The sequence below is a fragment of the Microcaecilia unicolor genome, chromosome 2 (assembly GCF_901765095.1).
Source record: "Microcaecilia unicolor chromosome 2, aMicUni1.1, whole genome shotgun sequence".
NCBI lineage: Eukaryota > Metazoa > Chordata > Amphibia > Gymnophiona > Siphonopidae > Microcaecilia > Microcaecilia unicolor.
In genome coordinates this window covers 253,320,020-253,346,158 of record NC_044032.1, presented here as the reverse complement: position 1 = coordinate 253,346,158, position 26,139 = coordinate 253,320,020, and the positions used below count along the sequence as shown (strand labels likewise).

The 26,139-nt window shown below is 42.4% G+C and overlaps 2 protein-coding genes across 2 annotated transcripts in view; one reads left to right on the top strand and one right to left on the bottom strand.

Annotated features, from left to right (window-relative positions):
* Positions 1 to 10,801, bottom strand: part of LOC115463436 (polyglutamine-binding protein 1-like) — a 35,737-nt gene extending 24,936 nt beyond the window's left edge. The window contains exon 1 of the mRNA XM_030193930.1: positions 10,767 to 10,801. The gene's annotated coding sequence lies outside the window, so the exon portion shown is untranslated. The remainder of the gene's footprint in view (positions 1 to 10,766) is intronic.
* A 261-nt stretch (positions 10,802 to 11,062) lies between these two features.
* LOC115463437 (mitochondrial import inner membrane translocase subunit Tim17-B) lies at positions 11,063 to 25,880 on the top strand. Its single transcript, XM_030193932.1, has 6 exons — positions 11,063 to 11,174; positions 12,342 to 12,441; positions 12,856 to 12,919; positions 23,512 to 23,640; positions 24,643 to 24,753; positions 25,340 to 25,880. The coding sequence occupies exons 1-6, from the start codon at positions 11,149 to 11,151 to the stop codon at positions 25,423 to 25,425; spliced, it is 516 nt and encodes a 171-aa protein (XP_030049792.1). The 5' UTR covers positions 11,063 to 11,148; the 3' UTR covers positions 25,426 to 25,880.
* Positions 25,881 to 26,139: the final 259 nt, after the last annotated feature.

The following is a 26,139-nucleotide window of genomic DNA, read 5'->3' as shown; positions in this document are numbered from 1 at the left end:
GAGACATGCTGCGCATCCAAAATGGCGTCCGGCGCGACACTCCGCGAAGGAGCCGCGCGGGAAAAAACGGCGCTTAACTTTAGCCGCTTTTGTGCCGTCGCCCAAATTAAGGGCGTTCATGGCATTAATGTCTCCAACCTCAAGGGCGGCCCAAGAAGAAGCCGTCCGAGCCGCGTGGCCGGCCAAGATGGCGGAGGCGAGGAGCGGGGGATGGGCGTTTATGGCGGGAAAAACCGCCACGCCGGAGGAAGAACCGGGACATTCATCGGTCACGAAACTGTCACCCAACAAGGGCGAATCAGGCTTTAAGACCCCCGCATCCCCTCTAGAAGCGCTCAAGCGATCCGGGGAGCGACTCTTTGCGCCCTCGCCCTCCGACGCCATATGCCACGAGGAGAAGAATCGGGGAACCCCCTGCCCGCTATAAAAAGGTAAAAATTACCTGCTTGCCGCTCCGAGCTGTAACGACCTGGTGTCCCAGTGAGTAGCTGCAATAAACGTTTAAATAAACGTCGAAATAAACGCCTTTAAGGACGTTCAAAAATTTTTTTTTTTTTTTTAACGGAGCCAGCGGGAGGGGGGAGAAAAGGAGGGACCTGGCACCACCAGGTTTGCACTTGCTCAAAAGAGCCCTCAACCCCAGGCACTCAACAAAACCTAAGAATTAGGCTTGGAGGCCTAGCCAGAGCTGCTGCTGTGTGTGACCACCACCTGCTGAGATAGAGAACATACTGAGGAGTTTCCGGCAGCACATGACCACATATAGGGAGGCAAAAGTTTGCTCTCTATCTCCACCTGCTGGTAGATGGACACAACCCACCAGTCTATGGATTGATCAGCTTGATGATATGGAATTGATCAATAAACACTTCTCTGTGGAAAACAATTCATGTGGCTCATGGATGGCATCTTGAATCCTCTGAGAAAAACAGGATTTGGCAGTATTTAGCCACATTTCTAGAAGTTTTTATTAAGGGTAGGTAATCAATGACGACCTCCGGTTGGACCTCCCCCGGTTCCCGTTTCATCTCTCCGGGCCGCTCCTGCTTCTGTGGACAGTGCAGAAGCAGTTTTTAACGCTGCTTGCAACATGCTATTCCAGCTTGGCCAGTCCGGCCTCTTCACATCTTTTCTTGCCTTCACCGGTTCTAGTAGTAGCCTGCTTCTTTCTCCTGGTCTGTATGGGAATTTCGCCAGCTCCCCATCATGGATTGCCTTGCATACAGATGTACAAGCTACTCTGCGCCGTCTCAGCATCCGAAGTCCTACACAGACTAGCCTATCTCTGACTGCCATCTTCAGATAGTCTCTCTTACCCTTTCCCTGTGCTTTCTCACTCTGTTCCTTCCCTCCTATTTCATGTCATGTAATTTATTTATTTGTAGCATTTGTATCCCACATTTTCCCACCAATTTGCAGGCTCAACGTGGCTTACATTTGCCGTAATGGCGGTTGCCATTTCCGGGTAACAGAATTACAAATGGTATTGCGTTAAGGTGCATCCATACATGGTAACATACATGGAACAAAATATAAATGGAACAGATCATGGTATACAGTGGGGGAAATAAGTATTTGATCCCTTGCTGATTTTGTAAGTGTGCCCACTGACAAAGACATGAGCAGCCCATAATTGAAGGGTAGGTTATTGGTAACAGTGAGAGATAGCACATCACAAATTAAATCCGGAAAATCACATTGTGGAAAGTATATGAATTTATTTGCATTCTGCAGAGGGAAATAAGTATTTAATCCCTCTGGCAAACAAGACCTAATACTTGGTGGCAAAACCCTTGTTGGCAAGCACAGCGGTCAGACGTCTTCTGTAGTTGATGATGAGGTTTGCACACATGTCAGGAGGAATTTTGGTCCACTCCTCTTTGCAGATCATCTCTAAATCATTAAGAGTTCTGGGCTGTCGCTTGGCAACTCGCAGCTTCAGCTCCCTCCATAAGTTTTCAATGGGATTAAGGTCTGGTGACTGGCTAGGCCACTCCATGACCCTAATGTGCTTCTTCCTGAGCCACTCCTTTGTTGCCTTGGCTGTATGTTTTGGGTCATTGTCGTGCTGGAAGACCCAGCCACGACCCATTTTTAAGGCCCTGGCGGAGGGAAGGAGGTTGTCACTCAGAATTGTACGGTACATGGCCCCATCCATTCTCCCATTGATGCGGTGAAGTAGTCCTGTGCCCTTAGCAGAGAAACACCCCCAAAACATAACATTTCCACCTCCATGCTTGACAGTGGGGACGGTGTTCTTTGGGTCATAGGCAGCATTTCTCTTCCTCCAAACACGGCGAGTTGAGTTCATGCCAAAGAGCTCAATTTTTGTCTCATCTGACCACAGCACCTTCTCCCAATCACTCTCGGCATCATCCAGGTGTTCACTGGCAAACTTCAGACGGGCCGTCACATGTGCCTTCCGGAGCAGGGGGACCTTGCGGGCACTGCAGGATTGCAATCCGTTATGTCGTAATGTGTTACCAATGGTTTTCGTGGTGACAGTGGTCCCAGCTGCCTTGAGATCATTGACAAGTTCCCCCCTTGTAGTTGTAGGCTGATTTCTAACCTTCCTCATGATCAAGGATACCCCACGAGGTGAGATTTTGCGTGGAGCCCCAGATCTTTGTCGATTGACAGTCATTTTGTACTTCTTCCATTTTCTTACTATGGCACCAACAGTTGTCTCCTTCTCGCCCAGCGTCTTACTGATGGTTTTGTAGCCCATTCCAGCCTTGTGCAGGTGTATGATCTTGTCCCTGACATCCTTAGACAGCTCCTTGCTCTTGGCCATTTTGTAGAGGTTAGAGTCTGACTGATTCACTGAGTCTGTGGACAGGTGTCTTTCATACAGGTGACCATTGCCGACAGCTGTCTGTCATGCAGGTAACGAGTTGATTTGGAGCATCTACCTGGTCTGTAGGGGCCAGATCTCTTACTGGTTGGTGGGGGATCAAATACTTATTTCCCTCTGCAGAATGCAAATAAATTCATATACTTTCCACAATGTGATTTTCCGGATTTAATTTGTGATGTGCTATCTCTCACTGTTACCAATAACCTACCCTTCAATTATGGGCTGCTCATGTCTTTCTCAGTGGGCACACTTACAAAATCAGCAAGGGATCAAATACTTATTTCCCCCACTGTATATATATATACCGTGTGCATACATACATGGTGAAGAAGAATACATTATGGTATTGCATGAAGGTTCCTGAGTAATACATTGGATTGTAACATACATTAGATCATCGACTATAGAGAGATCCTATTCGACATAAGGTTTAAAGTGGTAGTGCTTGATCATTGAAAGTAAAGAGGTTGAGTTACTCGGTTTTGTATAGATCATGTATAATGTTGTTATTTGGTATTTAAGATGGATGTTTATTGTATGCCTTCTTGAAAAGATCTGTTTTGAGTAGCCTTCGGAAGATGGTTAGGTCTTTTGTTGTTTTTATGGCCTTCGGTAGTGCGTTCCATAGCTGCGTGCAGATGTATGAGAAGTTGGTCGCGTATGTGGATTTATATTTTAGCCCTTTACAGTTAGGATAGTGGAGATTGAGGAATGTGCGTGATGATCTTTTTGCGTTCCTAATAGGCAAGTCTATAAGGTCTGATATGTAGGTCGGGGCTTCCCCATAGACGATTTTGTGGACCAGGGTGCAAACTTTGAACGCAATTTGTTCTTTTACTGGGAGCCAGTGTAGTTTTTCTCTTAGGGGTTTGGCGCTTTCGTATTTTGCTTTCCCAAATATGAGTCTAGCTGCTGTATGTTGAGCAGTTTGAAGCTTCTTAATGATTTGTTCTTTGCATCCGGCATAAATGGCATTGCAGTAGTCTAGATGACTTAGCACCATTGATTGTACTAGGCTGCGGAATACTTCTCTTGGGAAGAAAGGTTTGATTCTTTTAAGTTTCCACAATGAGTAGAACATTTTTTTTTTTTTGCTGTATTTTTCGCATGGTCTTCGAGTGTGAGATTTCGGTCAATTGTGACTCCCAGAATTTTCAGACTGTCTGAGACTGGTAGTGTGTAATCTGGGGTGTTTAAGGTATTGGGCTTGTTTGTATTGTATGGTGAGGACAGGATGAGACATTGTGTTTTTTCTGCGTTTAGCTTTAGTTGGAATGCGTCCGCCACTTTGAGTCTGCATCCCTGTGGAAAAAAGTGGGGTATAAATGTGCAAATAAATAAATAAATCTTGTTGGGATGAGGTTTTCCTGCCATTTACTTTCAGCTTTTCTTGATTTCTTGTTTGCTAACACACTGTGAGATGGGAGTCACAGAATGCACTCTTTCTTAGAAGTGACGCAGTTCTGAGGTGGAGAAACTTCAAATGCATCCTGTACAACAGGGGGTCTTAACCAGTAGTGCCTGCATCCTCAAGGGGTGCGGAGAATGGTCTTGAAATTTGAGGCAGCTTATTGAAACTTTCTAGACAGAGTGAAAGCAGTTCATTATTGGTAGCAGAACTGGGTGAAATCTGAGTGTGTGTGCCTGATGCAAAGAGCTCCTAGCTCTCAGAGAACGTGTTCGTTCTCTTGAGGCTAGAGTAGCAGACTTGGTGGAGCTGAGGGAGACAGAGAGGTACATAGAGGAGACCTACGGGGATGTTGTAGAGAAGTCCCACCTCCAGTCTGGTAGCCCCTGTGCTACCTTGGAGGAAAGAGGTCTCTTAGAAGGACAGCATCACCCTGTTGAAGTAGGAAGTACTCCTGTAGCCAGGACCTGCCCACCAGGGGATGTACTATCCTCTAGCACCGAGGATATGTCTTCAAGTGTTGCCCAGGAAGGAAGGGTTAGGACAGCTGTTGTAGTTGGTGATTCAATCATTAGGCATATAGATAGCTGGGTGGCTGGTGGACGTGACTATCGCCTGGTGACTTGCCTGCCTGGTGAGGTGGCGGACCTCACGAGTCACCTAGATAGGATTTTAGATAGTGTTGGGGAGGAGTCGGCTGTCTTGGTACATGTGGGTACCAATGACATAGGAAAATGTGGGAGAGAGGTTCTGGAAGCCAAATTTAGGCTCTTAGGTAGAAAGCTCAAATCCAGATCCTCTAGGGTAGCATTTTCTAAAATGCTACCCATTCCACGCGCAGGGCCCAAGAGACAGGCAGAGCTCCGGAGTCTCAATGCGTGGATGAGACAATGGTGCAGGGAAGAGGGTTTTAGATTTGTTAGGAACTGGGCAACATTTTGGGGAAGGGGGAGCCTATTCCAAAAGGATGGGCTCCACCTTAACCAGGGTGGAACCAGGCTGCTGGCATCGGCATTTAAAAAGGACATAGAGCAGCTTTTAAACTAGAAACGGGGGGGGGGGGGGGGGGGGGAAGGCTGACAGTCGCTCAAAAGCGCATGGTTCGGGATAAGGTATCTTTCAAAGATATCACCAAAACAGGGAAGATAGGGTATCCTGATAGTGAGGTTGCAAAAGAGACCGTAGTAGATCAGGTAAATAAAAATCAGACAAAATATTGCAAATTAATACTGTCAAGTACTAAGCATGTAAATAGGAACAACAAACATAGTTTGAAATGTCTATATGCGAATGCCAGGAGCCTAAGAAATAAGATGGGAGAGTTAGAATATATTGCACTAAATGAAAAATTAGATATAATAGGCATCTCTGAGACCTGGTGGAAGGAGGATAACCAGTGGGACACTGTCATACCGGGGTACAAATTATATCGTAGTGATAGGGTGGATTGAATTGGTGGAGGGATAGCATTGTATATTAACGAGAGCCTTGAATCAAATAGATTGAAAATTCTGCAGGAAACAAAACACTTCTTGGAATCACTGTGGATTATAGTAACATAGTAGATGACGGCAGAAAAAGACCTGTACGGTCCATCCAGTCTGCCCAAAAAGACAAACTCATACTGTATGTGTATACCTTACCTTGATTTGTACCTGCCTTATTCAGGCAGTACTTCCTGCCTCCCAACCACCAGTCCTGCCTCCCATCACCGGCTCTGGCACAGACCGTATAAGTCTGCCCTCCATGTGTAAAGGGGAAAAGGATAGTGATAGGAGTGTACTACTGTCCGCCTGGCCAGGATGAACAGACGGATGCAGAAATGTTAAAGGAAATTAGGGACGCAAACAAACTGGGCAACACAATAATAATGGGTGATTTCAATTACCCCGATATTGACTGGGTAAATGTAACATCAGGGCACGCTAGGGAGGTAAAATTCCTTGATGAAATCAAAGAGAGCTTTATGGAGTAGCTGGTACAGGAACCGACGAGTGAAGGAAAAATTCTAGACCTAGTCCTTAGTGGAGTGCATGATCTGGTGTGGGAGGTAATGGTGCTGGGGCCGCTTGATAATAGTGGTCACAATATGATCGGATTTGATATTAGCTTTGACGTAAGTATACATAGGAAATCAAATACGTTAGTGTTTAACTTTAAAAAAGGAGACTATGATAAAATGAGAAGAACTGGGAAAAGAAAACTTAGAGGAGCGACTCAGAGGGTCAAAAATTTACATCAGGCATGGATGCTGTTCAAAAACACCATCCTGGAAGCCCAGGCCAAATATATTCTGCGTATTAAAAAAGGAGGCAGAAGACCAAACGACAGCCGGCATGGTTAAAAAGTGAGGTGAAGGAAGCTCTTAGAGCTAAAAGAAAAGCCTTCAGAAAAAGGAAGAAGGAACCAAATGAAAATAATAAGAAACAGCATAAGGAATGTCAAGTCAAATGCAAAGCGCTGATAAGGAAGGCTAAGAGGGACTTCGAAAAAAAAGATTGCGTTGGAGGCAAAAACACACAGTAAAAATTTTTTTAGGTATATTAAAAGCAGGAAGCCGGCAAAAGAATCGGTTGGACCGCTAGATGACCGAGGAGTAAAAGGGGGCAATCAGGGAAGACAAAGCCGTAGCGGAGAGATTAAATGAATTCCTTGCTTCGGTCTTCACCGAGGAAGATTTGGGTGGGATACCGGTGTCGTAAATGGTATTTGAAGCTGACGAGTCGGAGAAACTTAATGAATTCTCTGTAAACCTGGAGGATGTAATGGGGCAGTTCTACAAACTGAAGAGTAGCAAATCTCCTGGACTGGATGGTATTCATCCTAGAGTACCGGAAGATTGGAGGGTGGCCAATTTAAAACCGATTTTTAAAAAAGGTTCCAGAGGAGATCCGGGAAATTATAGATCATTGAGTCTGACGTCGGTGCCGGGCAAAATGATAGAGACTATTATTAAGAAAATAATTACAGAGCATATTCAAAAGCATGGATTAATGAGACAAAGTCAACATAGATTTAGTGAAAGGAAATCTTGCCTCACCAATCTACATTTTTTTTTTTTTGAAGGGATGAACAAACATGTGGATAAAGGTGAGCCACTTGATATTGTGTATCTGGATTTTCAGAAAGTGTTTGACAAAGTACCTCATGAAAGACTCCAGAGGAAAATGGAGAGTCATGAGATAGGAGGTAGTGTTCTATTGTGGATTAAAAACTGGTTAAAAGATAGAAAACAGAGAGTAGGGTTCAATAATCAGTATTCTCAATGGAGAAGGGTAGTTAGTGGAGTTCCCCAGGGGTCTGTGCTGGGACCGCTGCTTTTTAACGTATTTATAAATGACCTAGAGATGGGAGTAACTAGTGAGGTAATTAAATTTGCTGATGACACAAAGTTATTCAAAATCGTTAAATCGCGGGAGGATTGTGAAAAAGTACAAGAGGACCTTACGAGACTCTGAGTCTAAATGGCAGATGGCGTTTAATGTGAGCAAGTGCAAAGTGATGCATGTGGGAAAGAGGAACCGAAATTATAGCTACGTCATGCAAGGTTCCACGTTAGGAGTCACCGACCAAGAAATGGATCTAGGTGTCGTCGTTGATGATACGTTGAAACCTTCTGCTCAGTGTGCTGCTGCGGCTAAGAAAGCAAATAGAATATTAGGTATTATTAGGAAAGGAATGGAAAACAAAAATTAGGATGTTATAATGCCTTTGTATTGCTCCATGGTGCGACCACACCTTGTATATTGTGTTCAATTCTGGTTGCCGCATCTCAAAAAAGATATAGTGGAATTAGAAAAGGTGCAGAGAAGGGTGACGAAAATGATAAAGGGGATGGGACGACTTCTCTATGAGGAAAGGCTAAAGCGGCTAGGGCTCTTCAGCTTGGAGAAAAGGCGGCTGAGGGGAGATATGATAGAGGTCTATAAAATAATGAGTGGAGTTGAACGGGTAGATGTGAAGCGTCTGTTTACGCTTTCCAAAAATACTAGGACTAGGGGGCAGGCGATGAAGCTACAATGCAGTAAATTTAAAATGAATTGGAGAAAGGTTTTCTTCACTCAACGTGTAATTAAACTCTGGAATTTGTTGCCAGAGAATGTGGTAAAGGCGGTTAGCTTAGCGGAGTTTAAAAAAGGTTTGGACGGCTTCCTAAAAGAAAAGTCCATAGACCATTATTAAATGGACTTGGGGAAAATCCACTATTTCTGGGATAAACAGTATAAAATGTTTTGTACTTTTTGGGGATCTTGCCAGGTATTTGTGACCTGGATTGGCCACTGTTGGAAACAGGATGCTGGGCTTGATGAATCTTTGGTCTTTCCCAGTATGTACTTATGAGGCACTTTAGTGAAACTTTCTACACAGAGTGAAAGTAGAACTGTGTACTACTGTAATTTTAGAAGCATACATAGCTGACAGTTTCACTGATCAATTAAAATGTGCAGGAACCAAAAAAGGTTCAGAATTCCTGACATATAGGGGCCCATTTACTAAACCACGGTAAGCACCAGTGCATGCCTACTGCACAGCATAAGTACAGTGGTCGCACCATGGAGCAATACAAAGGCATTATAACGTCATTTTTATTTTCCATTCCTTTCCTAATAATACCTAACATTCTATTTGCTTTCTTAGCCGCCGAAACACACTAAGCAGAGGGTTTCAACGTATCATCAACGATGACGCCTGGATCCCTTTCTTGGTCAGTGACTCCTAACGTGCAACCTTACATTATGTAGCTATATTTCGAGTTCTTATTTCCCACATGCATCACTTTGCACTTGCTCACATTAAACGTCATCTGCTATTTAGACGCTCAGTCTCCCAGTCTCGTAAGTTCCTCTTGCAATTTTTCACAATCCTCTTGTGATTTAACATAACTTTGTGTCATCAGCAAATTTAATTACCTCACTACTTACTTATCTCTAGATCATTTATAAATATGTTAAAAAGCAACTGTCCCAGCACAGACCCCTGGGGAACCCCACTATCTACCCTTCTCCATTGAGAATACTGACCATTTAACCCTACTCTCTGTTTTCTATCTTTTAACCAGTTTTTAATCCACAATAGAACACTATCTCCTATCCCATGACTCTCCAATTTCCTCTGGAGTTTTTCATGAGGTACTTTGTGAAATGCCTTTTGAAAATCCAGATACACAATATCAACCAGCTCACCTTTAGTCATGTTTGTTCACCCCTTCAAAGAAATTCCTAGTGCATGCTGGTTTTCATAATCCTCATTTTCTACAGGGTTTGATAAAGCAACACCGAAGCAGATGATAAACTTTTCCCTTTGGCTTTCCCATTTTAAGCAGAGTTGTCAAGTTATCTGTTCCACGAGGGAGATTTTGAGCCAGTTCTTGATTGTTGACAACACCATCTTGATGCATTATGGAACCAGTTGCAGTGACTTCAATGGACAGAATGAGGGAATACAAATGGCATATCCCTTTGGGATGCAAATTCAAAGCAAGACTAGCCACTACAATTGGGCAACACGGAGCTCTGTCTTAAATTCCTTCCTCCCAGTTACCCAAAGCAGATCAGTGGGGTGCTTGAAGCAGACCTTATTTCACCCAGGATATTTGATATTTGGAATGAATTAAAAAAAAAAAAAAAGAGAGAGAGATACTCCATGTTCTGCCAATATTGGTCTTCCAAAAGACACTCAAAAAGAAGACGGCAAAAGACCATGTAACTGCAAAGTGGACCAACGTGTTATAGGACCCCAAAGTTAGCCAGATGGGAAAAAAACATTCAATATACGAGGATCAGCGTTTCATTCCTCCTCTAATCTAGTATATATTATTCAAGGCAGAAATTATGAAGGATGCTACATTGCACAGACATGCAAAATGTGAATGGCAAGAATCAGTTCCCATGGAGATAAGATCAGAGGCTACAAAGGAAATCATAGTGACACCTCTAAGTGGGAGCATTTTTTTGGATCAGAGGGCTACACATTTATAAATCATGAAATTCTACTGCCTATCATTTTTTGATCACCCATCCATCTTCCCCCCCTCCAAAAAAACTTCTCCCTCTCAGACTATTAGTGGAATGTGTTTTTATGATTCATTTACGTTTTCTACTATTGCCACATTTTACTCACTCTGTCCTAAACTAAGGACAGGAGTTTCAGTTCCTTTAATTAGAACTTAGTCCAATATTTATGCTTGTTTGTTTTTACTGATTAGCCTTTATTTCTATACGCTGAATACATGCGCGATATATTTTCATATATACGGGTTCAGAACGGTTGATCTAAATACATCCCATCCATACTCTGTATCACTCCAGATCATGAAAGCCAGCTAAGTTGTATCAATTCCTAGTGAACGATGGGAGCTGTAGTGCCTATGGAGCACCACAACCCCCAGCATGCAATTAAAGTAGCATCACCTCAGCTTCTTTAGATTCAACCTGAGCGAATTCGTGACCCATATAACTACATTCTACTGAGGAGTAAAACACAAACACACTAACTTCTCACCTGTGCTTCCTCTGTCCTGGTTACATATGGCCCAGCTTCTGACCTCACTTCCGGGGGAACTATTGACAACTTTCACCTTTCACTCCACCCTGCAACCAATCGGTAGTTGGAAAGTGTTTCTAATTGCCGCTTATTCGCTCGCCGTGCTCCCCTTGACGACGATTTTGCTCGACACTCGGCCCTCTTTCTGACCTCACCAGCTGTTGATTGGCTTTGCCCTACTGACGTTTCCTCGCGCCCGCCCTGCCTCTGACGTATTAGTCTCTGATTGGTTCGTTTTTCTCACGTGGGGCAGGTAGTAACGGCATCGCCCCTGAATCAGCCTGAGGCTGGGACTCGTCGTTCGTTAGGCCGCAGCCGGTAGCGGCGGCGGGAAGAGGAGATGGAGGAGTACGCCAGGGAGCCTTGGTAATGGCTAATAGCCGGTTCATAGAGCTAGAGGCGGCGGTAAAGCTGGTCCGGTTGTAGTCTTTATAGAAAGTGGCGGTGGTTGTCTCGCAGAGGTCCCTGGGGGGTCAGGGTCAGCAGTGGGAGACTGAATCATGCGCCACTGTGGGCATGGGTGACCCCTCGGGGCGGGGTTGGCAACCGTCATGGGGTAAATGAATCCAAGAGCGCCCGAGTCTCTTACTACAAATATCACACAGTTTTAAGATTTGTGAAATAGAAAATAAATAAATAAATAAAAGGAACTGTCAGCCTAACTTAGAGAACATAAGACTTTGTCATGCTGGGTCAGACCGATGGGCCATCTACTACTACTATTTAACATTTCTAAAGCGCAACTAGGGTTACGCAGCGCTGTACAATTTAACATAAAGGACACTCCTTGCTCAAAGAGCTTACAATCTAAAGACAGACATCTAGCCCAGTATCCTGCTTCCAACAGAGGCCATTCCAGGTCACAAATAACTAACAGAATCCCAAATAATAGCAACATAGTTACCTTTTTGTCTACCAATCTTTTTCATCCTGTGGGTGCTTTGGTCTGCCTCTTCAAGAAGGGATCTTCAAAAATGTTAGCCCAGCTTCCTTTCTCCAGCAAGACACTCTAATATAGCCTATAATACTATAATACTACAAAAATGGGAGATGTTGGTGTGCTGTTTATCATCCTGAGCGCTGTAACACCTGTTTGACATGGCCATGAGGTGCCAGGATCTAACTAGTGCATCCTCTACTGTGTGTGTGTGTGTGTGTGTGTGTGTGGGGTGGGGGGGGGGCAGTTTTAGAAGCAATGGAAAAATAGCGTAATAGTAAAAGGTGTGTACCTTAATTGTAATAATGGCCATGAGGTTCCAGGATCTAAGTAGTGCATCCTCAACTAGGGGGTGGGGGGGGGGGGGGCAGTGTTAGAAGCAATGGAAAAATAGCGTGATAATAAAAGGTGTGTACCTTAATTCTAAATAACTGCTAAGGGCAGCAGGAATACAGATCCCAGCATGTATTATAAGACACCATGAACGAAAAGGGCTGACTTTTTTTTTTTTTTTTTTTAGTGATTTGTGTTAAGGCTGCGGTGCAGATAGACATGCATAAATCCTTAAGGACTGTATTTTATATTTTCTCTTGTAGCCCATGGCGGATAGTGGATGACTGTGGGGGGGCTTTTACAATGGGGATCATTGGAGGGAGCGTCTTCCAAGCTGTGAAGGGCTTCAGAAATGCACCTGTTGTAAGTATATTACTGTTTATCATTTAATGTGTTTTACTCTCATTTGAGTGCTATCTTATGGTAGGAGTAAGCTCTGAATCTTATTGGCGTAGGAGTAAGCTCTGAAACTTGTCTTGTTGGACACATTGGATGGACCGTGCAGGTCTTTATCTGCTGTCATTTACTGATACTATGAATGAGAGTCTCTGTCCAGTCCTGTCTGACAGCACGTCTGCAATTCCAGAAGTTCATTGACAGAGCTGTCTGCCTTGTGGAAGGGGTCTCGGTACAGGTTTGAAGGATTCGCAGAATTGCTTGTGAGGGTCCCAGTACTGGAATAGCAAGGGATTTTTCAGAATAGGAGAGCATTGTTTGCTGGGATCTCAGAGCTGGAATAGTAGAGGTTATTCATCTATCTCACACTCTTGTTTCCAGGGGGTTCGTCATCGGTTCCGAGGTAGTATGAACGCAGTCCGAATACGAGCACCACAAATTGGCGGTGAGTGATTTAGAATTCCCCCCTCCTCTGTACACCTGATGCCTTGTTGTTTCAGCACTATTCCTGCCAATGTAAAATATGACAATATCTCTACAGCATAATTCAGGGGTTGATGCAGAAAGCCACTCATGTCTTCTACCACAAGCATAAGAACATAATATCCATCCTGGGTCAGACCAATGGTCTATCTAGGCCATTTTCCTGTTTCCAACGTTGCCAATCCAGGTCACAAGTACCTGGCAGAAACTCAAATAGTAGCAACATTCCATGCTACCAATCCCAGGGCAAGCAGTGGCCTCCCCTATGTCTGTCTCAATAGCAGACTATGGACTTTTCCTCTAGGAACTTGTCCAAACCTTTTTTTAAACCCAAACACCCTAACCACTGTTACCACATCATCTGGAAGTGAGTTCCAGAATTTAACTATTCTTTGAGAAAATATTTCCTCCAATTTGTTTTAAAAGTACTTCCATGTAATTTCATTGAGTGTCCCCTGGTCTTTATAAAGAGTGAAACATTGATTCACTTTTACCCATTCTACACCACTCAGGATTTTATACAACTCAATCATGTCCCTCCTCAGCAGTCTCTTTTGCAAGCCGAAGAGCCCTAACCTCTGTAGCCTTTCCTTGTATGGGAGGAGTTCCATCCCCTTTGTCATTTTGTTTGCTCTTCTTTGAACCTTTTCTAATTCCGTTATATCTTTTTTGAGATACGACGACCAGAATTGAACGCAGTACTCAAGGTGAGGTCGCACCATGGAGCGATACAGAGGCATTATAATATTCTTGGTCTTATTTTGCATCCCTTTCCTAATAATTCCTAGCATCCTGTTTGCTCTTTTGGCTGCCGCCACCACCACACACTGGACAGAAGATTTCAGTGTATTGTCTACAATGACACCTAGATCTGAGTGCTGACTCCTAAGGTGGACCCTAGCATCAGGTAACTGATTCGGATTATTCTTCCCAGTGAGCATCACTTTGCATTTGTCCACATTAAATTTCTGCCAATTGGATGTCCAGTCTTCCAGTTTCCTAAGATCTTCCTGCAGTTTTTCACAATCTGCATGTGTTTTGACAACTTTTAATAGTTTTGCGCCATCTGCAAATTAAATTACCTCACTTGTTCCAATTTCCAGATCATTGCTCAATATGTTTAAATAGCACCAGTCCCAGTACAGATCCCTGAGGCACTCCACTATTCACCCTCCTCCATTGAGAAAAATAGCCATTTAACCCTACCCTCTGTTTTCTGTCCAATAACCAATTCCTAAACCACAGAAGGACATTGCATCCAATCCTATGACTTTTTAAAATTTTCTCAGGAGTCTCTCATGAGAAACTTTTGTCAAAAGCTTTCTGAAAATCTAGATATACTACATCAACTGGCTTACCATTATCCACATGTTTATTCACGCCTTCAAAGAAATGAAGCAGATTGGTGAGGTAAGACTTCCCTTGGCTGAACCCATGCTGACTCTGTCCCATTATAAACCATGTGTTCGCCCCGCACTGAAGTCAAACTTACCAGTCTGTAATTTCCTGGTTCATCGCTGGAACCCTTTTTAAAAATCAGCGTTACATTGGCCACCCTCCAATCTTCAGGTACTATGGACGATTTTAACAACAGCTTACAGATCACTAACAGCAGATCAGCAGTTTCATGTTTTGAGTTTTTTCAGTGCTCTGGGGTATATACTATCCGGTCCAAGTGATGTAACACTCTTTAATTTGTGAATTTGGCTCGGTATGTCTTTCAGGCTCACCAAGATTTCTTTCAGTTATTCTGCATTGTTACCCTTGAAAACCATTTGCGGTACAGGTAGATCTCTTACATCTTCTGAAAAAACGAAAGCAAAGAATTCATCCAGTCTCTCTTCTATGACCTTGTCCAACCTGAGTGCCCATTTTGCTCCTTCATGATCAAACGGTCCAACGGATTCCCTCACAGGCTTTCTGCTTCTGATGTACCTGAAAAAGGTGTTATGAGTTTTTGTCTCTCTGTCATTTTTCTTCATGTTCTTTTAGCCTTAATCAGTGCTTTGCATCTAGCTTGACAGTGTTTATATTGCTTCTTATTTTCTTCTTTCGGATCATTTTTCCATTCTTTGAAGGATGCTCTTTTCAGTCTATTAATCTTTCACTTCACCTTTTAACCATGCTGGCTGTCATTTGCTCTTCTTTTCACCTTTGTTAATAAGTGGAGTCTGGTCTTCCACAATGGTATTTTTAAACAACGTCCATACCTGATTTAAAGTCCTAACCTTTGCAGCTGACCCTTTTAGCTTCTTTTGAACCACTTTCCTCATTTTGTCATTGTTGCACTTTCGAAAATTAAAAGCTGCTACAGTAGATTTCCTTAGTGACTTCACTCCAGATATCTGCTGAAATTTCATGTTATGATCACTGTTTCCCAGCGGATTCAACACCATTACCTCTTGTATCATGCCCTGCATTTCACTAAGGACTAAATTCAACATAGCTCCCCCTCTTGTTGGTTCTTGGACCAGTTGCTCCAAGAAGTAGTCATTTATTACATCTAAGAATTTTACCTCCCTAACGCTCCCTGATATAACATTTAACCAGTCAATTTTGGGGTAATTGAAATCACCCATTATTATAAAGTTGCCCAATTTGCCAGCTTTCCTAATTTCTGTAAACATTTCTTCATCTGTCTGTTCATTCTGTCCTGGCAGACAGTAGTACAGCCCTACCAGTACTCTTTCCCTTCACACATGGAATTTCTATTCACAAGGATTTCATGCTTCTGTTTGTTTCATGTAGAATATTTATTTTTTGACAAAATTCCCTCTTTAACATATAGCGCAGGATTCAAGATGGCGGTTTAGAGCAGACGTGCGTTCGGTGTGCTCTTCTGCCCAAGAATAGAGTTGGAACCTGGCGCGCTCCTCATAGTAATAAGGGGAAAAGAAAGGGCAAAACTGGAGCCCCAACCTCCTCGGGCCCGGTGGTAAACCCCACCACACGCCAACCTACCTTAGAGGCATTTGGTATCCGAACGCCGGCGAATCCAGTGGTAACCTCGGAAGTAACTGCAATTCCAACAGCAAACAGCAGTTCGGAGGGAGTGTCTCTCAGCCCTCCTGCAGGTGAAACCCCGCCGCGACCCGGAAGCTCGACGGAGCGGTTATGCAGGGCCCCGGAGACGTCCGAAGTGGGCTTCGTTTCCCCGTTCCCTGGAGGAGGTCAGCTCATGGGTAGTCCCCCTGGAGGTATATCAACTGGAGCGGGGATGGTAACATCTACTCCCACGCCGACCAGAGGGAACGCTCCCGGTGAGCAAGGCGGTTTGGTAAGACCTCATAAAGTCACGCTTGACAATCTTTGGGACGCTATCCAAGGGCTCAATTCTTCCCTCCTACAAATAACAGCCTCTCTTCGAGGGGAGACAGTGGAAATGAAAAATAATATTGTTTCATTGTCTAACAAGATGGAAGAACATACAAAAGGGATTGAGACCATAGAAGAGGAGGTTAAAAATGTTAAAGTAGTAATGGAGTCAGTAATTAAGGATAATGCTGCTAAAACGAGGAAACTGGACTATTTTGAAAACCAGCTTAGAAGGAAAAATCTGAGATTTTTGAATTTTCCTGTTTCACCTTTTATTTCTTCATCAGAACTATTAAAGAAATATTTCCAGGATATTCTAGGGTTGGCAGCAGAAAATTATCCACCAGTAACAAAAACTTATTATATAAAAAGAAAAGTAAGAAATACTGATCAGCCACCTCAAGAAGAAGTGAATCTTACAGAATTTCTAGAGACTTCTATTGAAAAAGAACGTGCAACTTTACTGGTTTCTTTTGCTCTTGAATTAGACAAGATAAATGTGTTGCGGTTATATTTTCATCATATAAATGACCTTTTCATGGGGGAGAAAATTAGTATTTTTCCAGACTTGGCTAAGGAGACTCAATTGAGAAGGAAGGAGCTCTTGACATTTCGGTCAAGGGTATTAGCCCTAGGGGCTACCTTCTTCATAAAGTTTCCTAGCAGATGTTGTATTTCCTTTGAATCTAATAATTATATTTTCTCTGACCCCAAGAAATTGCAAGAATTTGTGGTTAGTAGGGAACAGATGAAAGGCCCTGTTGGTGTAGCTTCCCAATTAAGAACTGCTGCCTGATTGTTATCACTGAAGGAACTTCTGCTCTTGATTTAAGTACATAATGTATGTTATGATATTAGTTTTTATAGTTCCTTGATCTTGAATCCGATATTGTGGGTGGAGAATGATAGTATAATTCTTTATGTTATTTTGTGATTCTATTTGATTGGAATATTTCTACAATTTCTGCAATGTTTCTATATGGTTTTGTAATATGGAAATAAAAAGATTTATAAATAACATATAGCGCAACCCCCCCTCCGATTTGATCCACTCTTATCATTGCGATATAATTTGTACCCTGATAATACCATGACATGCAGAAAGCTAAGTATATGCAAATGTTGTGTGTGCAAAACTTGCATGCTAATCTGGGGAAGCCTGCCAGACACGTGCATACAAAGGTTTAGTGGTAACCACAGCTTCTTGTGCACTTGAGGAACAAAAAAGTGTCATGTGTTGTCTCCTGTTCTTCCTCATATAAAATTTTTTGAGGCTGATATTTATGCGCAGAAGAACAGGCGCTGATGTGTGCTGTTACTTTTGTTTTTGTTCGACATGTGCACAAGCTCTGTTACCTCCCATCAGTCTTTTAAACTTGCAAGCACAATCTTCTGGTTGCAGAAGAAGACAAAACTGGCAGTTAAATTATCTTGGCTAACCCTTTTACGCTGCCACGGACCTTGCGGAAAGTTTCTCATATGTTGCAGACACCACCAACCTCCACATTGCTGTGGAATACTTAATAGCCTCATTACCATATGTTTTTATTGCAGTATGCACCCATGCTCAAACCCCGTCTACGTTGCTCAGCCATTAATGTTCATGTGCAACCCTCAGTAGCCCCACAGTTAGGCTCATGGTAGCTTTCTGCATTGCAAACAGGAAAAGTAGGGTTGAAGGATGAGTCTTCCAACGCTAGACACTTATACGCTGATTTGTTCTCAGAAGCAGTGTTTATTGAACAAACAGCTAGGATCTGACATGGAACCGTGTTTTGGGCACAACAGTCTGCCTCAGGGGTCTGAAAATGATACAATAAAATATTACAACCGTAAAAAAAAACAAATAGCATAAATATATATAACAATAATAAACTAAAAAAAAACAAAATAGAAAACATAATGATAATATAAAAATGTGAAATGCCACATCAAATATAAATTAAATAACATTCTGAAGGTGACGGATAAAAAAAAAGGCTGCTACTGTCCTTATATACCAGCACCATTTTTAGATATGCTGCTTTTTATGGTTTAATTCACCGTGGTGTTTTTTCCCTCTTATTCCATGAGGTACTTTTTGTCAAGTTTTTTTTTTTGGTCACAGTTTCACTGTGTTCATTATTGTCCTTTTTTAAACAGAAATGTGATTTTAATTTCTAATCTCAGAAGAATTCTTTTCTCATCCCACATTAACAAGTTAGCATACTAGCATTGAATTTTCATTAATGTGTGCACGTACAGTTTATATAATTTTCTAATTTGTGTACGCATATATAATTTGTAGCCTTTAAATTTATTTTTATTTATTGCACACCTATTTGCAGGCTCAATGTGGCTTACAAAGATCTGTTATGGTAACAGAGAAGAAATACAATTGGTGTTGCAAAGGGATAAAGAAGACAAGAAGATCAGGTTATGCAGCTCTACAAAGAGACATTTTAAGTAAAGGAGTGTGAGGGTTGTGTTCTAGACATGGGTTCTCGTAGTAGGCTTTGTCAAAGAGAGGTTTTCAAAGCTTTGCGGAAGCTATTTAGTTCGTTGATCGCTGTCAAGTGAGTTGGTAGTGCATTCCACATCTTCGTGCTTATGTAGGAGAAGCTGGACGCATGTGTTAAGTTTGTATTTGACCCCTTTACAGATGGGGAAGTGTAGGTTGAGAAAGGTGCGGGAGGATCGTTTAGCATTTCTGGGTGGAAGGTCCACGAGATCTAGCATGTAGGTCGGGGCATCTCCGTGAATGATTTTATGAATGCTCGTGCATATCTTGAACGTGGTGCGTTCTTTCAGTGGAAGCCAGTGTAGGTTCTTTCTTAGGGGTTTTGCACTTTCATATTTTGTTTTTCCGAATATGAGTCTGGCTGTAGTATTCTGGGCCGTTTGGAGCTTCTTGATGGTCTGTTCTTTACAGCCAGCGTAGAGTGAGTTGCAGTAGTCCAGGTGGCTTAGTACCAGGACTTGTACCAGGTTTCGAAAGATGGCCGTTGGGAAGAAAGGTTTTACTCTTTTGAGTTTCCACATGGAGTAGAACATCTTCTTCGTTGTATTCTTCACGTGGTTTTTGAGTGTGAGATTTCGATCAACGATGACTCCCAGAATTTTCAGATTGTTTGAGATGGGGAGGGAAAAGTTAGGAGTGGTTATGGTGGTGAATTTATTTGTATTGTGATGTGAGTATAAGACATTGTGTTTTTTTCTGCATTGAGTTTTAACTGGAATGCATCCGCCCAGGAGTGCGTGATTTGGAAGCTTTGGTTGATTTCGTTGGTAATTTCCTTTAGGTCTTGTTTGAATGGGATGTAGATCGTGACGTCATCTGCATATATGTATGGGTTACGGTTTTGATTGTCTAATAGCTTGGCTAGTGATATCATCATTAGGTTGAAGAGGGTTGGTGAGAGGAGGATCCTTGGGGGATTCTGCATTCAGGTATCCATGGGTCTGATATCGCCATGTTAGTTGTTACTTGGTATGATCTAGTTGTTAGGAATCCTCTGAACCAATTAAGAACATTATCTCCGACTCCAAAATATTCCAGGATATGTAGTAGTTTTCCTTGGTTAACCATGTCAAAGGCGCTGGACATATCAAATTGTAGGAGAATTATGTTATTGCCAGTTGCAATTGTTTGTTTAAATGTATTCATTAGGGTAACTAGTACTGTTTCTGTGCTATAGTTTGATCGAAATCCTGATTGAGATTCGTGGAGGATTGAGTATTTGTTTAGGTGGTTAGTGAGTTGTTTCGTCACTGCACCTTCCATAAGTTTGGTTATTAGCGGGATAGATGCTACTGGGCAATAGTTGGTTAGGTACTTTGTGCTTTTTTTCATATTTTTAGGTAGTGGAGTAAGTAAAATATTTCCTTTATCCTTTGGGAAAAGACCGTTTTGTAGCATGTAATTCAAGTGGCTCGTGAGGTCTGTTATAAATTGTTGAGGGGCGTTTATCAGGCTACTAGGACAGATGTCTAGTTTGCAGTGCGATTTGGCATATCTTTTGAGTAATTGGGAGATATTTCGGTCGATAGTGCGTCAAAGTTGGTCCATGATCAGTCTGCTGGATATTCTCCATGTATTGGATCTAAACACTCGAGGAGGTTTGCGTAATCAGTTGTATTGCTGGGTATAGAAGTTCGTAGTTTTATGATTTTCTCTTTGAAGTAGTTGGCCAGGCTTCTTGATGATGTGGTGTCTATGTTGTTAGAGGTAACCGGCGTGGTATTTAGTAGATTGTTTACGAGTTGGAAGAGTTTGTGTGTCCTTGTAGCCTGGGCCGATTTTGGTTTTATAATATGATCTTTTGATCTTTCTGATAAGATATTTGTATTTTCTTTGTTGTTGCTTCCAGGTGCTGAATGTAGGGTCGTCTTTTTTCTTGTTCCATGCCCGTTCAAGTCTTCTGACTTGTGTCTTTAGTTCTTTTAGTTCTTCGGTGAACCATGGTATTGATTTTTTTCTGTGTGAGGTTCTGGTTTGGAGTGGTGCTATGTTGCTAGTATGATTTTGCATCTGTTGTCCCAATCATGGAGAAATTGGGTTGAGTCTGTTGATGATGTCCATTCATTATCATAGATTAGTTGCCAGAATAACAATGGGTCTATTCTGCCTCTCATAGTTTAAGTTGTTTGTTCTTGTTTATGTTGTGAATTTTGTTCGCCAGAGAAGAGAGAGGTTCGCTTTGTAGTGATCAGACCAAGGTATGCTTGTCCATTTTGTATCTTTTAATGTGATATTTAGTTCGTGTGAGAATTTGTATGAGATTGTCTAGTGTGTGTCCTTTAATGTGGGTGGGGTTTGTGTTTGGCCATTGGAGTTCCCATAGTTGAAGGAAGTCTTTGCATTCACACACGTTTGCTAGGTTAGCATCTTCGAGGTGGAGGTTGATGTCACCTGCGATGAGGAGGTTTTGGGAGGAAACACAAGTGTTTGATATGAAATCCATGAGGTGTGTTTGGCATTCTTGCCAGTTGCCTGGTGGTCTGTAGAACAGTATAAGGTTTAGGTGGTCTTGTAGGATTGGGTGGTTAATTCTGACTGAGGCAATTTCAAGTAAGGGAAGTATGGATTCCGCTGTTGTTGTGACTGTGAATTGGGATCTGTAGATTATAGCTATGCCTCCTCCTCTTTTTCCGTTCCTTGTCCAGTGGGAGATTTTGTATCCTGGTTGGCATAGCTCTAGGATTATGGGATCTTTGAGATCATGAATCCAGGTTTCGCTTATAAGTAGAACATCAAGATTATCAGTTGTGATCCAGTCGGTTATTGTCGTGGTTTGTTAACTGCAGGTCTGGTGTTTACATAACCTATTTGTATTGTTTGGTAAGGCTCAGCTGGGTTTGGTAGTGTGTTCATTTTTATTAATTGTTTGTCATCTTGGTCTTTGAGTCTGTTGTGTCCCTTCTTTCCTTTCTGTTGGTTGTTTCCATAGGTTATGGATTGTCCATTCCATTTTTTAGCCTTTTGGTTAGGTGCATTGTATTTGGGCTGTGCGTATGGTTTGTGTGCTGTGGGTATATTATTGTTTGCAAGGGGGGTTGTCAGTGCATGGTGAATTAGGTATAGACAGTAGATGATTAGGAGTAGTTTGTTAGTATTCATGTTGATGTTAGTGTATTTGGTGTTGCGCTACGTAGAACAGAGGTAGTTGATTGAATTAGCAGTCAATTTTGTAATTTGGTGCATGTATGTATAGTCCGTAGAATTATTTGATGTGATTCAGAGTGGATCTGGGATGTTGATGGGTATTTCAGTGTATTGCTATGTGGTGCATAGAGGGCAATTAAAAACAATTAGGTTTTAAACAGGTCATAATGCAGTATAGCAGTATTTGCAATGTCTTGTTATAGGATAGTTTGCTAACAGTAATATGGCCATTGGAGTTCCCATAGTTGGAGGAAGTCTTTGCATTCACACACGTTTGCAGTAATATGGCTTGTTTTCAGATGTAAGAGCCTTTAGAGTAAACAGCTGAGACAGTGATTCTTAGTGCAGTTAGTTAAAATCTTAAAATCTTAGCAGATGTATGTATGCTATCATGTACATCCAAGATTGAGTTGTTATCAGGACAGAGATGATACTATCAAATGCAATTCCTGCCAAATTTCCTATCCTATATTTAGTAGCAAGTAACGTGAAATGTTTTATATGGTCTGTTTTTAGGTATAAGATATGATATTAATATAATAAGTGTCACCCTTTTTTATCTGTTGCCTTCAGCATGTTTTTACTTTTATATTTTGTTTGATGTGACATTCTCATTTTTATATTAAGTTTCTTATATTTTTGGTTTTGAGTTTTATTATTAGTTTTATAATTGTAATATGTTTTTTATATATGTTACAGTTGTAATATTTTATTGTATCATTTTTAGATCCCTGAGGCAGGCTGTTCTGCCAAAACATGGTCCCGTGTCGGGTCCTAGTTCAGTAAACACTGCTTTTGAGAACAAATCAGTGTACGAGTGTCTAGTGTTGGGACTCATCCTTCAACTCTACTTTTCCTGTTTTGCTGTGTAAATTTCGTAGTGGTTATCTTCCTGAGCTTTCTGCATTGGCCTCAGTGCATTGTCTTAAAAGATGTTTCTGAGAAACCTAGTGTTGCAGCTAAGTAAAGTTCAAAATCCCTTCCTTCAGAACTTATTTCCATTCTTTTGTATTACATTGTATGTTTGTAGAAATTGGGGAAACATCTGTTTTATTTATATGTATTCAGTGGGGGGCCATCAGATTTCGTAGAACTGCTTAAATGAGACGGGGTTCGAAGGAACAGCCTTGGGGTGGTTTAACTCGGTTCTTAGTGGAAGGCATTAGGTGGTGGTTCTGAGAATTTACTAAACCCTGGAGTAGACCAGATGCAGTCCACAGAGCTCATTTTTCTACCGTGTTTGTGGCTGAATCCAGCCTATGGAAGAAGTTTTAGCAAAGTTGGAAAAGTTACTAGGTTCTACCAGCTGAAGAAGGTGATGGAAGTACAGCATGGTAACAAACTCCATTGTCCCATCTCATCCCATTCCCCCTGATCTCTGGTTTGAAATATCTTATGTCCTTTCGATAGAGAAGTTTGGGGCACCCCTATGTTAGGGGGTGCTATTAGAGGACTTGGCATGCAGTTGGTCTTGCACACTACTGTTTGACTTGTAGCCTGTTATTCCTCCATACAGGGACTCCAGCATTGGTGAGAGAGGCAGGGGCTCTGGAACCTTGTCTCTCTCTTCCTAACCTCTCACTTCTCCCTGACAGGCAGCTTTGCAGTGTGGGGAGGCCTCTTTTCCACCATAGACTGTGGCCTAGTCAAGCTTCGTGGGAAGGAGGATCCCTGGAACTCCATCACCAGTGGAGCGCTCACTGGAGCAGTCCTGGCCTCCAGGAGTAAGTATCAGCCAGGAAGTACATTTTGCAGGCAAGTAGGGAAATGGGTCTTGATATACCGCCTTTCTGTGGATTTTGCAACTACATTCAAAGCGGTTTATATAGTATATATAGGTACTTATTTGTACCTGGGGCAGTGGAGGGTTGAATGACTTGCCCAGAGTCACAAGGAACGGCAGTGGGAATTGAACCCCGTTCCCCAGGATCAAAGTCCACTGCAATAACCATTAGGCTTCTCCTCCACTATTAAAAGGTATGTCTGTTTTTCCCTTTTGTTTTATCCTGGCAGTGTTCTCCTGGTCCACTGGCCCTTCAGTTCAATCAGAACTAACATTTTCTGGGTTATGGCCCAATGAGCCTTCATTCACAATTACCCAGCCACTCTTTCACCTTTCCAAAATTCCTTCCAGAACCTGGTTAACACAAAATCCAAGTCTTGCCACTAGGTGTCACTTCTGTTCGGAACATCCTCATCCCTGGCCTGCCCTGGGAACAGAAGACCTGAGCTGACAACTGAATACAGCACTACTGGGCTGACCTCAAGGGTTTATTCAGCTACTTTCTTAGAAGTTACTGCTCCCAATTAAATCCATGCATGGACCAATGAGTTTTTATTGTGTACACTTTGACCAGTTCTGCCCCAGTTTAAAGGAACTCTTGCACTTAACTACCTTGAAAAGGTAGAAAGTAAAAAGCTTGCACTGTGTGTGTGGTGCCTATGGTATATTGTTTTTTTTTTTAATTATTATTTCCACCTATTAACTTGGTGCATAATTCCTTTACTGTATCCCAAAGAGTCTGGTGGTGCTGCCTTTGTCATACTATGCTTGGGGGTTAATCAGCTAGCTCCAGCTTTATGAGACAGGCCAATCCCATCCTCAATTTGACCCCATTGTATGTATGGACTTGGCTGTGATGGTGCTGGGAATATGGACTTACTGAGATGCTCTGCCCAAGAAGCCCCTTGTTACTAACATTGCTTTCTCTCCTTCTTCCCCTCAGGTGGGCCCCTTGCCATGGTGGGCTCAGCAATGATGGGAGGGATTCTCCTGGCTCTAATCGAAGGCGTGGGCATTCTCCTGACCAGATACACAGCCCAGCAGTTTCAGAATCGTGAGTGATAGGGATGGTGTGGGGTGGGGACAGAGTGGAGGTTAAGGGGATCCTGATAACAAGGTTTACAGCAGGAACAGAGAGAAGAGGGGAAATGGAAGCAAGGAAAAGAGAGAGTAAAAGAGTACACTGGAAAGTGAGGAAGAAAAGGGGGCAGGGAATTAATGAGTTAAGAGCTTAGTACAGTACTTACCCAAGCCTCCTGGGTCTGTGACTTCATTTTCATAGCTACAGTATGTGACCCTGAGCCCTACCTTGGATCTATGCCACTGCTCCTGGCTCTCCTACAACACTGCTGTCAAAACTAGTTTATAGTGCAAACTCAATAGGGGGTGCAGGCCAATTGAGTGAGAGCAACCAGGCAAAAAAAACAAAACCCAAAAACCTCAGAAGCAGATTTTGCAACTCCATTTGGGGTTGTGATTTACAGTTTGTCTTTAGAAACATGCAGCTTGATATTTTCAGGGGATGGTACAGATGTGATAAGCTGTCTTCTCATGATAGAATGCAGCTCTGAACCTTTCACTAAAACTACACAGTTTCTCTGATCTTGCCCTTCTCTTTCTCTCTCTCTCTTCCTTTGTAGCAAGCCCCTTCGAGGACCCCAGTCAGTTTCCCCCGCAGGATGGCACCCCACCACCTGGCTATGGCAGTTACAGACAATATCAGTGAGGTGGCATTTGTACAATTTGAAGAATTGGAGGACTCAGGGGAGCTGAGAACTTTGGGATTCTGCTCTCCACGTTGCTTTTATAAATCCTCAGCCCTTGCAGCTTTCACCCCTGTAAAGGAGGAGAAATACTCTACCTTCAGAAACTGAATTTTCAGAGCATTTTCTTGTAATACATGAGAGAAGCTTTTTACAACTAGGTTTTGGGGCAATGGAAATAGGTGGGGGGGGGAGGGGGTTGTGTGAGATAGAGATGTGAAGAATTAAAGTTAAGGGCATGTGTGGCCCACAATTAAAAAATGAGTATTTTATAAAGTGTAATCACAGAGCTGTGTGCATATGGAAAATACCTCAGTACTGGGACAGCAGTCTGTGGTAATCTCGGCTTCCATCAGCTTCAACCAGATGGTGAAACACGCGTATGGAATATGTGCAATAATAACGTCATTGAACAATCCTGGCTGTTAATTTACCTTTTTTCTGCTATGCAGAGCCGAAGACTAATGTGTTTGCTCAGAAGGAAGGTGCAGAAATGTTTTTCTCATTGAAAGTGGTGATAACTTAAAAACAGATTTTCCAGGAGAGGTGATAACCAAATTGGTGATGGAACTTGATCTCGCAGGGAGCACACATGAGGGGAACCTCAGTGACAGGGAGAGGAGGAAACCAGATACTGAGTAAGAACGTAAGTGCTATGCAGTACCCTCGCTCCCAAG